This window comes from Ixodes scapularis, unplaced genomic scaffold (assembly GCF_016920785.2).
Source record: "Ixodes scapularis isolate PalLabHiFi unplaced genomic scaffold, ASM1692078v2 PGA_scaffold1__304_contigs__length_218370807, whole genome shotgun sequence".
In the NCBI taxonomy this organism is placed as follows: Eukaryota; Metazoa; Arthropoda; class Arachnida; order Ixodida; family Ixodidae; genus Ixodes; species Ixodes scapularis.
The window spans coordinates 118,388,941-118,402,549 of record NW_024609846.1 but is presented as its reverse complement, the minus strand read 5'-3'; the positions used below and the strand labels follow the sequence as shown (position 1 = coordinate 118,402,549).

At 46.7% G+C, this 13,609-nt stretch overlaps 1 protein-coding gene across 1 annotated transcript in view; it reads left to right on the top strand.

Annotated features, from left to right (window-relative positions):
- Window positions 1-5,107, top strand: part of LOC121835801 (high-affinity choline transporter 1-like) — a 41,048-nt gene extending 35,941 nt beyond the window's left edge. Inside the window, exons 3-4 of the mRNA XM_042290304.1 lie at window positions 4,776-4,931; window positions 5,061-5,107. Of these exons, the coding sequence (XP_042146238.1) occupies window positions 4,776-4,931; window positions 5,061-5,107 (203 nt within the window). The remainder of the gene's footprint in view (window positions 1-4,775; window positions 4,932-5,060) is intronic.
- The last annotated feature ends 8,502 nt before the right edge of the window (window positions 5,108-13,609 follow it).

Sequence of the window (13,609 nt, the reverse complement as noted above, 5' to 3'; positions counted from 1 at the left end):
ATATTAACTTTTGCATAAAGCTCGTAACCTTCGAAACTGATGTTATTTAGCTAGATGTGTGTGGAAAATGCCGTGACACAAATCAAAAGCGCGACAAGTGATAATTTAGAAGGGCGCGGAACCTCTCTTTTTTTCGCCCGTTTCAGAAACCAGATGGCGCTCCGAGCAGGCCCTCCTGCGCGCCATCTGGATATTGAAAATGAAGAGAAAATAAAGTTTGCACGCGCTACTTCTAGATGGAGCAAGCATCGGAATAAGGATGTGGGGTGTCAAGAAAATAGATTCCAAACGTGGTCATCTGGTGTCGGTCAGAAGAACTTTCTTCATTCTCTCGCACGATTGCAGTTGTTGCTTCGTTATGAGTTACGCTCTATTAGTCGGGTCAGTGGCTACGTAGCTGCTCGGAGGCAATTAGGATCTCTACCTAGAGCCATCTTTCCTTTGTGGGTAGTGCCACTTAGCAGATACAAAGCTTATCGATGTGTACAACGTTGCCACTCAAGACAGAGTCGCGTGTGTATGAGGACGCTACTTGAAGGCTTTGCTGTTTACCGAATGATCGCATCCAATCTGTGTGGACGGTTTAAATATTACTGGTTCGGGTGCAGGATTATCCTCTTTGGAGTTGTAGTATAACCGCCGCATGATCTTTCTCAACTGTGAAATCAATCAATTGTGTGACGTTTCTTTCTATAGTTTCGACTTTTACCTCAAAAGACGTACAGTAGCGCCTTTGCTGAATCGTACTTTGCCACGAGCGATTGAGAGTCCGTTGGGCATCTTAATGTGGTCAGTACTACACGCTCATTCATGATTTCGTGCAGCGACGTAAATATGTCTTGGTCCCCAAAGTGTGTCCGAGGGGCGCAGTAGAAATTTAATAAAAAATCGTTTTGAAGGCGCGCGAATGTCGGTAGGTAAAAAAATTAAAAATTTGAAGATTTTCAAATTTTCGAATTTCTTAACAAAAGTACGACGAAATTCGACCTTCCGAACAAAAGTTCGACGAATTTCGAACCAAGTTCACCCCCATAATCTCAAGCGGTTCAAGGCAACAAATACAGATAACACAAAATGTCATTGTGTGTAGTGGAGTCGAAATTGTACTAGCTTATCGTGCCACAAACGATTCGCCTGTAAAACGCTGAACGACCACTTTGGTGTGGCCTGAACCTCACACCTTCTTCTTTCGACTTCCGCACAGAGCGTCTTTCGCGTACAACTCCTCGGGGTAACCTATGGGCCAACAGATCCTTGATCTGCAGGCTTGAAATTCAACCGACGCGCTTCGCTGGGAGCGTCCTTCATATAATTAGTTGTTTTTGAAAGCAAGTCCTCCGATTTCCTCGAGTTAAGGAAAGGCGCACGCGCAGCGCGACGCCGATGCGCTGCGGCGAACGCCGAATCAGAGCTTAATTTATTATCATTAGTAACCAGCTGCATTTTAGAGCGGCCAATTCCTCTATTCACCGAAGAAGATCCAGGCAGCGACAATATGGTTAGCCCGATAACAACATGTCGTGACCTTCCCATCCCACGGGTCATCCCGCCGAAAATAAATGCCAGGAGGAACTAAAGCATATCGGGAAGCCTGGGCGCCTTTATGTGCACGCGTTGTCCTGCATATTTAGTTGTTTTATACCAGCGCTACATCTAGGCGACGTTTGATATAATTGCTATTAGTTCGCAAGTAAGTAGGCTGTACTTTCATCTCACCGCCTCAGAGCTTTTTCCACGAGCCGTTCAATCACTTAAACACTTGTTTCGTAAGTTACGACAAATAACGAGTAATACAGGCAGCGCCGTCAGTACCACAGCGCAGAAGGAAGGAGTATATTCAGGGCATAAGAGAAATAGGCAACATTTTCAGCAAACCTTGTAGCGAATTTCGCGATTCTTTTTAGAGCTCACGAGAACTTAGTTTGAAAGAGCGAAATTTGATCTCTGTCCGCAAAATAAAGGACTTCCAGCGTAAAATCGAAACTTCCGACCTTTCCAAACTGGTGCCCCAAAACTTTCAAAATTATTGAAGTCTTCAAATTAAAATTAAAATTCAAAGTTTATTGATTTATCTTCACACAAAAAGAGACTTGACTCCTAAATATTTTCGAGATGTTCGAAGTTTTTGAACGATCGATCAAAAAGTTTCGAAATCTTCAAACGCGAACTTTCAGAAACCTTGACATCTTCAAATTATTCGACATCAAACTCAGCGAGGTTCTAAAGTAGCGAACTACTGAAATTCTCACGAGAATCGAAATTTTCCCAACCTTCCGACCTCGAATTTCGGGAGGTTCGCGGTATTTCTATCCTTGACTGTTGCTGACCTGCAGCGTCATCCTCTACGTTGATGACTGCTCAGTGTTGCCTAGCTTTCTTGATCGCGCGCTGGGGTATCGGATATGTCCTCGCTTTCATCTGCGCGACCGGAGAGCGCTCGGCCGCGGAGCCCGGATGCTCAAGCGCGATCTAAACCAACGCGATTTTGTGCGCGCGTAGGCCGTGCGTCTTCCGGATATTGCGTAGTTCGTGATTTTCGATTTCGTAATAAATTTTGAAGACATTTAATAAAATGCTTACCTGCTTGCATTTAGAGAATTTTGTAAATTGGCTTCGAAAAGAAGAGTACCGAATTGGCCGATTTTGAGCATTTTCATGATTTTTTGTTTAAAATATAACTAAAATTCTAATAAAACATTTGTTTCTTTTGATTTCTCGATAATGCGTCGAGGCATTTAAAGCTGAAATTGGCAAAGAGATTCGTGCAGCCGTTATTTTGTGACGATATTTCAAAGTTGGCGAAATACCTCATGTATTCTTTATGGAGCTCTGAGGGGCGCCAGCATGGCTGAATGCCGTGCGAGTGGCATGCAGTAGAAACGTAATTACGAGCGCGTAAAATTGTCAGGGCTTGGTTGCTCGGGAGAAGCAGAGCTATATCGTAATAGCCGCGTTCTTGCCTTGTCCAGCACAAAATACAAGTCCCAAAGAGTGGATTTAACTAGGATAGCATTTAGCTATACACCTGTTCAGCTTAGCTCCGAGCGTGGCCAAAGCTACGGCTGGCCGGGGCCAATCAGACGCTGGTGATAGGACGCCACTTTGCCTACACTTTATATATCACTCCGCGCGGAACCTGCGCAGATGTGCAGACGAGTTAAAGAAAGACATTTTGTCTGCTACGGGAGTATTGACGGCATCTTCTGGTACATAATTAAAAATGCTATTTCGCGTTCCGCAATAAAACTCCGGTTCAGTGCGATGACTCCTGAGCTTCGCGGAGGCCCGTCGCACTGCCGGTAGGGGAACCCCGTGGCTGGCCGTAACCGCCCTCTCTCCGATTTTGAACGAAGCAGCGCACTCTCTCCACAAACGCATAACAGCAACAAAAGCGCGGCCCTCCGGTTGAACTGGAGTACACATTTTCTTGGCGCTCCACCGACACCGCAAGGTTTTGTTTTTTCACCAGAGAGCTCGAAAACTTCAAGCGCTCATCCCAGCGCGCCACTTGGAGGGCAGTTTCTCGAGGAACCGTAGTATGTTTAAACAACAAAATAAAGGGTAGCTTATTTGTTTTCGAATTCACCTACTATTCTGTTTTAATGCTAAAATTCCACACTGCAAATAAACGTACGTTCCGTCATAGTTTCGTACTGTTCAGTCCTTTCCTAAGAGCGCAATCGCTCTCGGGGAGGAGACAACCGACACTCACATTGGCCACTGTAGAGCTTACTGTTCAGACCAGCGTTCCAACATGACTATCCGCACGTGATCGATTGCATCTAATCCCTCAAGTGGTCTTAAACTTTTTAATCTAAGGCAGATTGTCAACCTGCGATACCCCGCCCCCTCCGATCACGGCCCGACCAGCGACATTAATGCCCGACAGTTTACGTCATCTCATCTTGTTATTACACCACTGATACGCGAACACACGGTCACATCGGCGATAATTCTAGTCTTCTGTTCACAACCCACAACCCTGCCATCACGATGTTGCTGACACGCAGAAATACAGAACCACGTTGAACGCCGGTTGGCAACGGAAAACAGAACCGAACTCAGCACGAAAGGCACCGAGGCAGCCGGCAGCAAAACCTGCTTGTCTTAAACGCAGTTCCTGCGATTTCCATAACGCCGAAAATGTGGACACAGTTCCGCGCGGTTCCGCTAGCGCTACTATAGTTCCGCGTGGGTCCCACAATCCGGAGACGGCCATCTTACCCAGTGTACGGAGTGCTGCTGGCGCTGCTCCGGAACTTCGCCGTTTCTAGCGGCTTCGTTTGCTCGTTTCGTAAAATTAGTGATAAAAACGTCATTGAAACCGAAATGTTTTGCACGTTTGGACTAGAAGACGGAATTACTGGCGGCCTCCGCTGGCGCTGAAGCTCAATCAAGTCAACAACATTTATTAAACAACGTGCGCGACCTGCTCGAAAAACGAAACCGAAAGAAGGTGAGTCGGGAGGGCGAAAGCTTTCTCCCGTCTGCCTGGAGAAGGAGGAAAACGTCTCGTTCCTTCCTTTTTCTCGTGTCCGCTTGGGGGCGCATCAGTAGAAGGGAGGAAGACGCGCCGTTGGTAACTTTTTCCTCCATTTTTCTTAGAGTGTAGGGAGTGGGTTTGACGAAACACTGTAGTCTTTGGGTAACAAAGAAACACGCGAGCCATAAAAATACGACGAAACCGCTTTAGTGCGCGTCTAAGACGGCTGTTTTAGAGGTTTTTGGAGGGTTTTACTTGTTTTCTCTTAGTTGGGCCGTCCCGTTGCTTTCAGGTGGATGGCTGTTCGCCGGCAAGATGCGGGCCACGGACTCTCTGACCATGCTTGACCCGTTCCAGAAGCACTACGGCTGCTGGATGGGTGTCCTGCTCAGCGTGCCCGCGGTCTCCGGAGAGCTTTGCTGGACAGCCTCTATACTATACGCGCTCGGTAAGGAGTTTCGCCAAAAAGGAGCCGAGAATACAAAGCGCTGCGGCTGAACGGTTCGTAAATTTGCTTCTGCTATACGCATTTTTTTTAATACAACATTAGAAGAATTGTCTAAATTATTTGTTTAAGATAACTGTACGTTCAAATACAAACATAATGAACAATATTTCCGCTAAAAATTCTGAAAAAGCTGTAAATCTGCTCAAAAGAACCCTCCTTTTCCAGTTTGAGTGATGTGGCGACGTTGTAGGTCCCCGAATCGCGGCAAAATAGAAGTGTACAAATACGCGAACAGCCAACCTAATGAACCTAACCTCCCCCCCCCCCCTTTTTCTACAGGGTGAAACAAGGACACGCTAGGCTCTTTAAATCGACCGGAAAATTCGGTTTCTTAACCTATTGCGCTACGACTTTGTGCAGCGTTGCCCACAGATGGTGCATTTTTTTTTTTTTTGTAAAATTTGCGAAGAGCGAACTTACCTGAGGAAAAAGTAAAAAAAGAAAAAAGCTTAGCTCCTATGGAAGCGCAGCGACGCCACCGGTCTGCAAACAACACGGCGCCGTTTCGCACGGAAGACAAGAGATGGCGCAAGCGGTCGCGACGCCAACTGCCGCCAACGAACGAGCAGACGACGCCGAGAGCCGGCCCTTTAGCAGACAAGGAACTGCAGTTCCTTGCTGTTACAGCGCCTGTCTTTTTTGTTTCTGCGACTGTCGCCGCCTGCGCAACGCGCGCCGCTTTTGAGTAGAAAATATCGTCTGCTGAAAAGGCCTGCTCTCGGCGCCGTATGCTCGTTGGTTGGCGGCGTTTGTTGCGCCATCTCTTGTCTCCCGTGCGAAACGGCGCCGTGTTGTTTGCAGACCGGTGGCGTCGCTGCGTTTCCACAGAAGCTAAGCCTTTTTCTCTCTTTACTTTTTCCTCAGGTAAGTTCGCTCTTCGCAAATTTTACAAAAAAAAAAAAAAAAATGCACCATCTGTGGACAACGCTGCACAAAGTCGTTAAAGGTTAAGAAACCGAATTTTCCGGTCGATTTAAAGAGCCTGGCGTCTCCTTGTTTCACCCTGTAGAATGTATTAGGCGTTGCGAAAGGCCTTTCGAAACTTCTTCCCGTTGAATTGCTCTAAAATTAATGGGGAAGAGCAGTCGATTGCAGCGTCTATAGAAGTATACATGGAAGTGTCAACCTATTTAGAATTTCCGGTTCGCTCTTTTGTGAGCAACACGGTGGAAGCAATATACAAAAAGTTGTGAACGATTATACTTACTTAATTGTAGGTACGCGAAATGCAACCCAAATTTATTACACCTGTTTTGTTTTTCTTTGTTTTTGCTATACGAAACAAAAAGTAACGCATAGTCATTAGAGCACACAAATGAGTAGACATTGTTACATTGTGCAGAATAGTAACGCAAACACACACGGACGAAACGAAAGGTATAGACAATCGCAAAAGCACATACATGTACAGGGCACTTTTTTCTGGTTAGTGTGTTTTTTTGCGCTGCTTTTCTTTTTTATTGCAAGGCAACAGCGGGGTAAACCACAAGCGTTTCTGCCATTAAATTGGTTTCGGGATTGCACTACGTCGTTATCAGCACTCTTTTCATAAAGGCAACATTGCCTGATGTGTGCTAAGGGAAGGAGTGCTGGGTACGTTCGGTACTGGCTCGGCCGTTTTCCATGGAGCGGGATAGAAAGTCATTTTGATTCGCGTGTTCAACATTTTTTCACTTTATTCTTGTTAATTTATTTCGCATTGTCACAACCAGTCACCACCGGGCTTAAGCTTTCGCTGCACATATTAAGAGGTGCTAGCTCCACGTTTCTACAAGTCACGTTCCTGCCAATGGGCGGTATCGTTTCCAATGAAGTAGGCGAACAGGCAGCATCAAGGATGGCTAAAAAACATGTGAGGAGAACCTACTCGAAATCCTACGAAAATTGGAACACGACAAGATAATTCGCCGCTATTTTCGCGAAGGGAAAAAGTGTGCATCCAAAATGCAAATATGGTTACGGTAAAAACTTATCCGCATATATAATAAAAGAAATAAAGACACGCGTACTTCTTAAAAAAAAAAAAAAACGAAATGTCGTGGAACTATATTTTTAAGTTGCGATATTTGTGCGCGATTTATTCTTCGTTTTCTTTCCGCACGTATACACCGTCCCAAGCTGGGCTTCCTAGCCAGCGCCATTTTAATGACTGTAGCGCCGCCTACCCTCATCCGGGCATTTGGGAGAATCTGAACTCGCCCGAATGACCGACCGCCATTACTGGACTGTTACCCTGCTCACCGAGTCACACCGATCGCAGCTGCTTCTGCCGGCACGGCTGCCGTATTCGGCGCCCTCGGCTCATCGTCTTCGTCCATGGAGGAAACCACTATCCTAATTTGTATGTCAGGCATGGGGAAAAGTGCATCCCGCTTTCCTGGCATCTTTTTGGGGGTAATTTTTAGCGCGGTTCTGGGGCAGTCGTCGCTCCCACCCGAACTCGGCGTTTCGATCGCTAGTGAAATTGACGATCGCTAGTGAAATTGAGGATTGAACGAAGCCAGGATGGCACGAATTACGGCATGTGAATTTGCGCTAAACTCGAGTTGTCGTAGCTTGGGGGCGCAGGGAACATTTGAACTAACTGCGCGGTTAGCGGCTCAGACCTGCGTTGTAACGTCTGCTTTGATTAAAATAGTAGAAACCTCAAATTTAAATATGAATCGATATATAAATACCGAGTACAGATGGCAAGTGCGACGGATCCGTTTTTGTTTTTCTTCTGATTTGGAATCCACTGTAAAAATATTGGCACATTGATGTGCCTCTCTGTAATCGCCTCGCGTGAGAATTATTTGTGCGCAAACTGTGTCGTGGCGTGTACTATTAACTCAGTAGACCAGGAGTCACGCAATTGTTTTCTTTTTTCAATGTCTAAGCCGCCCTCCGCTAAACTTTTGGTTGTAGCCCAGGCGAAGGAACGGCACGGGGTTCTCCGCAGTTCGCCGGCCGTCCAAGAAATGGTCGGACCACACACGACTGCCCTTCGATGGCAAGAAGCCTTTCCTGTTTAAATTCGCCAGCCACCGACCTCGCAGGTCTGGAGCAGCGGGGAACCGGTGCAGCAGAAGCATGCCGCACCCACATTCATCTTGTTCGACAGCGTGGGTCTCGCACACTGAATCGGCGTTTATTTTACTTTTTTTGTTGTTATTATTTTTGAAAACAATTACAGCACAGTGCTGCCCGGTCGATTCTTCTCTTGCATAGGCCACGTCACGCGCGAAAACGCGCTATAATATCAAAGCGGCGCCTAACATTGTCGAAGCAACTTGCCTCCGTACACTGCGCACGTGCTTTCTAACAGTCCACTCCGTGAAGCAGACGAGCTTTTGAGAAAAAGGGTAAGCGAAGGCGTTGATGCAGCGCTCTGGTTCGAGAGTGTTTTTCCCTTTCTGCATCGACCTACTTGGAACGGTGTAAGACCGTCAAATGAAACGAGGTCATTGCGATTGCCAACTCCAGGGGTGCCGAGTCAGCAGACTTTTCTGCGGCACTATTAACTGCCTTTACAGACGCTCTAAAAGCGTTCTGTCAAATGACCTGCTCTCACTTTCGGACGCAGGTTCCACGGTCGAGACGATCGTTTCCATCCACGCAGGACTCTCCATTGTCGTGTCCGCGGTGGTCATCTTGTTCTACACGTCGCTGGGAGGACTCTTCTCGGTCGTCTACTGCGACAGCTTTCAGATAATCTGCACCACCGTGGGCCTGGTACGGTTCTACGCGTCACGCTTGTTCTCATATGCCGCATGACGCTCTGGTAGAGGTGCTGACGTCATTTAGGAAACGCTGCGTAGATCCCTTAGGGACGACGTTGGGGGGCGGGGGGGGGGGGGGGGGGGGGGCTTTGTTTTTAATCGCATTGTAATCTATACAAATAGTCGAATTACTCATATTCGAATACTTTTTAGAATAATTTTGTAATAAGTTTAATACATTTTTTGGAAGTAATCAAAACAATGAGCTGATTACATTAGGAAGTAATAAAATCAATAGTACTTGTTGCTGTTTTTCTTTTCCCCTTTCTAATGGCGCCCATTGTTTGTTCAAGTTTCCCTATCAAGGAATCCTCGGCACAAATCTCCGACACCAGGATGGCTTAGCGAGATTGGCGGATTAAGAATAAAGTGGTTTGAGGTTCTTTTATTCAAAATCTACAATGTACAGTGGCAACTATTTGTAAAAAGGGGTTACCTTTTGCAAGGTCAATTACTGTTCTTCTCAAGTAACCAAGCAATCTAACTCAATCCTGTTTAACCGAGAGTCATTTTAATTATGTTCGTTTTTTTTTGTTTTTTTTTAAGTAACGTGTGTAAGTGCGTTTAGGATGTTTTGGTACGAGTATACTCGGCGCGCGATTAAGGGCATGCTTCGAAGTGGCAGCGCGAGCTTCCGGTGACAAGGTCGCCCTACACGGTAGAGCCTTGCTCAAACTGCCTAACACCGTGTTTAGGTGTCCCGCTATCAAAGGCTTTATATGACTTACTACCGAAAGCCCAGCAGCTAACGCCAAAGACGACTATAGGATCGCATGGGCCCGTCTTATATTCAGAGGGATACGTTCTTTGTCGGCTCGCTCCGCAGTGGACCTGCGTACCCTTCATCCTTACCAACAAGGCCGTCGGGCAAATTGGGTCCGATCAAGGAGACTGGGTCGGCCGCATCCAATTGATGGACGTCCCTCAGCTGCTGGACATCTCTGCCATGACGGTCTTTGGGGGAATCCCGTGGCAGGTGACTCAAACATTGAGCTCTTTATTCGTAGACAGGCGACGAAAAACACAAGAACAAGAAGCGACGTAAACACTGGCGCCAGTGTTTACGTCTATTCTTGTCCTTGTATGTTCCAGCGCCTGTCTACGATCATGCACAAACTGGCCCACATTGCCATATTAGTTGATCTCTGTAATATATTTGTGCCGAGCGAAACCAAACGGAACCCAATTTCAGGGGTTGACGCTGTGAGCCGATTTATTATATGGCATGAATTAAACGGCGGAACACGTGACCGAACACTCTTCGAGTGGGAATACCGTATTTTCCTCACCCTAGTTCGTACCCGATTTGTAGTCGGCCAAAACAAATTTCGGCTTTAAGAAAAAATTTAATTATAGAATCACCCGAGGCTGCGGTGATGACAGAAAAGCGACAAAAACGACACGAAGAAGGACAGAAGTCTCAAACGCAGCTGAAATATTATTGCCACAGAATGTATTAATATAAAGTTTGAACAAAAAAGAGAGAAAGGAAAACCCCGGGGGCAAGGGAAAAACCCGCAAACGACACACTCTCAAGGACAAAACACACCTTACGTACATGAGCTGTATCTGTCAGTTTGAGGTCAAAAGGACGGTTGAAGGTGGGTTTTCCAACCAATAGTTCACAGTTCGAACAACCGTGTGTAAAAGAGGTGACCTCAAAGCCGTGCATTGTAAAGAACACACGTGTGCACACGGACGTAATCTTCACAAAAATAAACCAGATCAGAAAAATATTACAGTAGGACACTTAAGACATCTTACGTGTAGGAATGCAAAACCATTTGTATACGTAGCGTATTCCTACTAGCTGCGCGCCACGCCATCTGCCGAGGTCAGCCGGGCAGCCTCTGCGGACGCCGGCCGGCCGCATTTTGGGGAGCGACGTGTGTGCTCTGCTGCAGCAGCGCGCGGGAGCAGCGCCGCTCTGTGGGGTGGCGTTCCTTGGAACTATCCGGCGTGCCAACCGCGTCGCAGACATTTTAAGAGCCGTTCCCCGGATGGAATTTCTCTGCCGTTTTTCGCGGTTACAAACAACGCCGGCTCCGCTCCACGGATAGTCCATGCTTTCGCATTAAAAAAAAACAGACGATTTTGACTACATATATTTTCCTCTCCGAGAGAAGTTAGAGGTCAAGATATCTTCTAAAATCTAAACTTTTCTCCTTGTATAGTAGTCCTCATTCGATGCGCTGTCCACACCTGGTGTGTGCAATGTAGGCTCATCATAAAATATATCATACGTAGCATACCTTGAAAAATACGTTATAAACATAGTCTGTAACTCAGGGAATTCCATCACGCGTCGTAATAAAAAATGACATAGAAAAATATTATTGTATAGTCCGCACCCGTATGTGTAGTTATGCACCGCGTCACATTTTATCTTTGAGACATGTATATAGTACGCTTACTATAGTCCTGGTAATACGGTACACCTTTCTCCGCGAAAATCCTAGGGCCTTGGCACGGACATCTTTTGTGTAGTAGGAGCGACTGGATGCGCGCCGCCTCGGGGTTTCGGGGGAATAACTGTTACCACCTATCGTCATGGACAACCTTGGAGACAGCGGAGACAGCCGTCTCTGCTGTCTTGGCGAATCCGGTGTCTCTGTGAGTCGGGTCAGTCACGCAAACTGAATGCGCCGGGATCCATCGCTCTTTTTATGAGCGTTATCCGTTTAGCTATTCATATCAAAAGTCACATATCATGGTCTCCCTAAATGAACATACCGGCTTTTTTGGATGACGTGGCACTTCAATATTTTATATCAATGGCGTGCCTAGATTTATGGTTAGTTTAAATCAATTGAAAACGCTAAAATGAGAGCAGACAAATCTAAGATAGTATGATTTGTCAAGTTTATACCTACCTGCATTGTTCCAATGAAGATTGGAGAGTCAAATATTTTAACCTTTCAAATTAATAATAAAAAAGGAAATGCTAGCAACATACTTGCTGTCACCTCAAGGGGTTAAGTAAGACAGGTCCGGCTGCTGATGGAATGTTTTAGGTTTTTACCAACGAAATGGCTGCGTGACGCGTAGACTGCACCCCTATTGAATGGAGCTTTGGAGTGTTGTACATTAGAATACCGATACCAAATCCGGGCTAGCGCTACGGAACTCCTCATTAACGCAAGAACTGCAACATTGCCTCAGTAGACTAAGTAAATACCGTTTTTAATGCGAAAGTATTAAGTGTCTTATGGAGCGAGCCGACGTCATCAGTTTGAAGCGCGAAAACAGCACCTAGTTTCCTCAATCCCAACGGAGCGAAGTGAAGCTGATGGATTTTGCGTTCCGTTCCACTGGCTGGCGCGCGTCAACGGGGTTCCCATTGGCTGCTGCGCTCGTCAGTTTCCACGACCGCTCACCCCATGGCGCTGCGTGTCCATCAGCGCCCAGGGGAGCACGCTCGCTGACCGGCGACCAAAATTACGCAGCAGGCGAAAAAGGGAGCGGACGAGCGGCTTGCATGCTTTCGTATTCAGAACTCATAAGAAATGCTTAGGTGTACCTGGAGCTTTTTTTTCTATTGAGCAAAATTTATCCTTACAAATGTTTTAATCCCTTGTTTAGACTATTTCTCAAGTAGAAATTTCTTCGCATCTAACGTGCCATATATCGTGCTCTAATACCCCGAAAGATAGCCCACCTAAAATTGAGAGGAAATGGAGTGGAAATAAGGAATGGGCTCATTTTCGGCGTGCAATCATGAAAAGTCTTAAAAAAATGGAAGTCACTTACAACTGCTTATAACACCGAATTAGAGCGCTGCTCTTGAGGAGGAGGGGGGAAGGATACTTAGGGGTGCGTATACCCCTCCTCCCTCTTCCTTACCTTCTAATCCTGCCTAGTACTCGCCCCTCCAAGCGGCGTCGGCGTTGCCGTCAGCGAAACCGTGAGGTCACGTGACCCTCGCGACGTCACGTGACGCTCGTTATCTCACGGGGGTCACGTGACGTCACCGGGGTCACGTGACCTCACGGTTACGCCGACAGCAACGGGGACGCCGCTGAAACCTCAAACGGGCTGCACTTCTGCAGCCCGTTTCCGGCTTGAGCGGTTCTCTGCAGTTACTGCCATTCTCCTCCGTTTACCTCCAGTGATCGGGCGTTTCTTCGATGGAGTTTTCGAGCATCGTTGCCGCGTTTGAAATTCCGCTTCATTATGAAGATGGGGCCAACACTAACGCCTGTTGCGTTGGCATGATGCTAGCAACTTAATCTACGGTTTAAATGCAAAGAATTTGGAGGGCCGTCTCTCAGCGCTTTCATGTCCATGTCATGTAGCCTCAATGGTGACGTTACGCTGATGACATCACAGTATTTCCGTGACTTCTACATGGTTTTAAAACGCTCATCATGACGTCATTACGTGAACATCATAATTACGACATGATGTTCATGTGGCGTTATCAGCGTAACGGTCGTTATGTGACATCATGGCGTCAGATGACACTGGCGTCGTGTGGAAACATAATAGTACGTGACTCCGTGTTGTCAGGTGACATCATAATATGAAATCGTTACATCACCTCAAGTGTCCTCATGGCGTTACGTGACATTGGGATTTCATGGTGCTCCATTACGTCCAGTAACACTATAAGTATGACATGATATTGTCACGGGTGGTGACTAATAAACAAGAAATAAACAGAAATAAATAAACGTTTAATGTGGCGAACTTGTGCCAAAAATAAAGAAGGAGACAGAAGAAAGCAGAGCGTCGCGGGCGTCGAAGTCGGCGTGTCAGCAGAATCGAGCGCTAGGGCGAGACTGCTCGACAAGGTCGCGGGCGGCCTCTTATCTAGAGTGCGCCGCTATCTCGAAGATTCGGCGAAAGCGGTTCGAG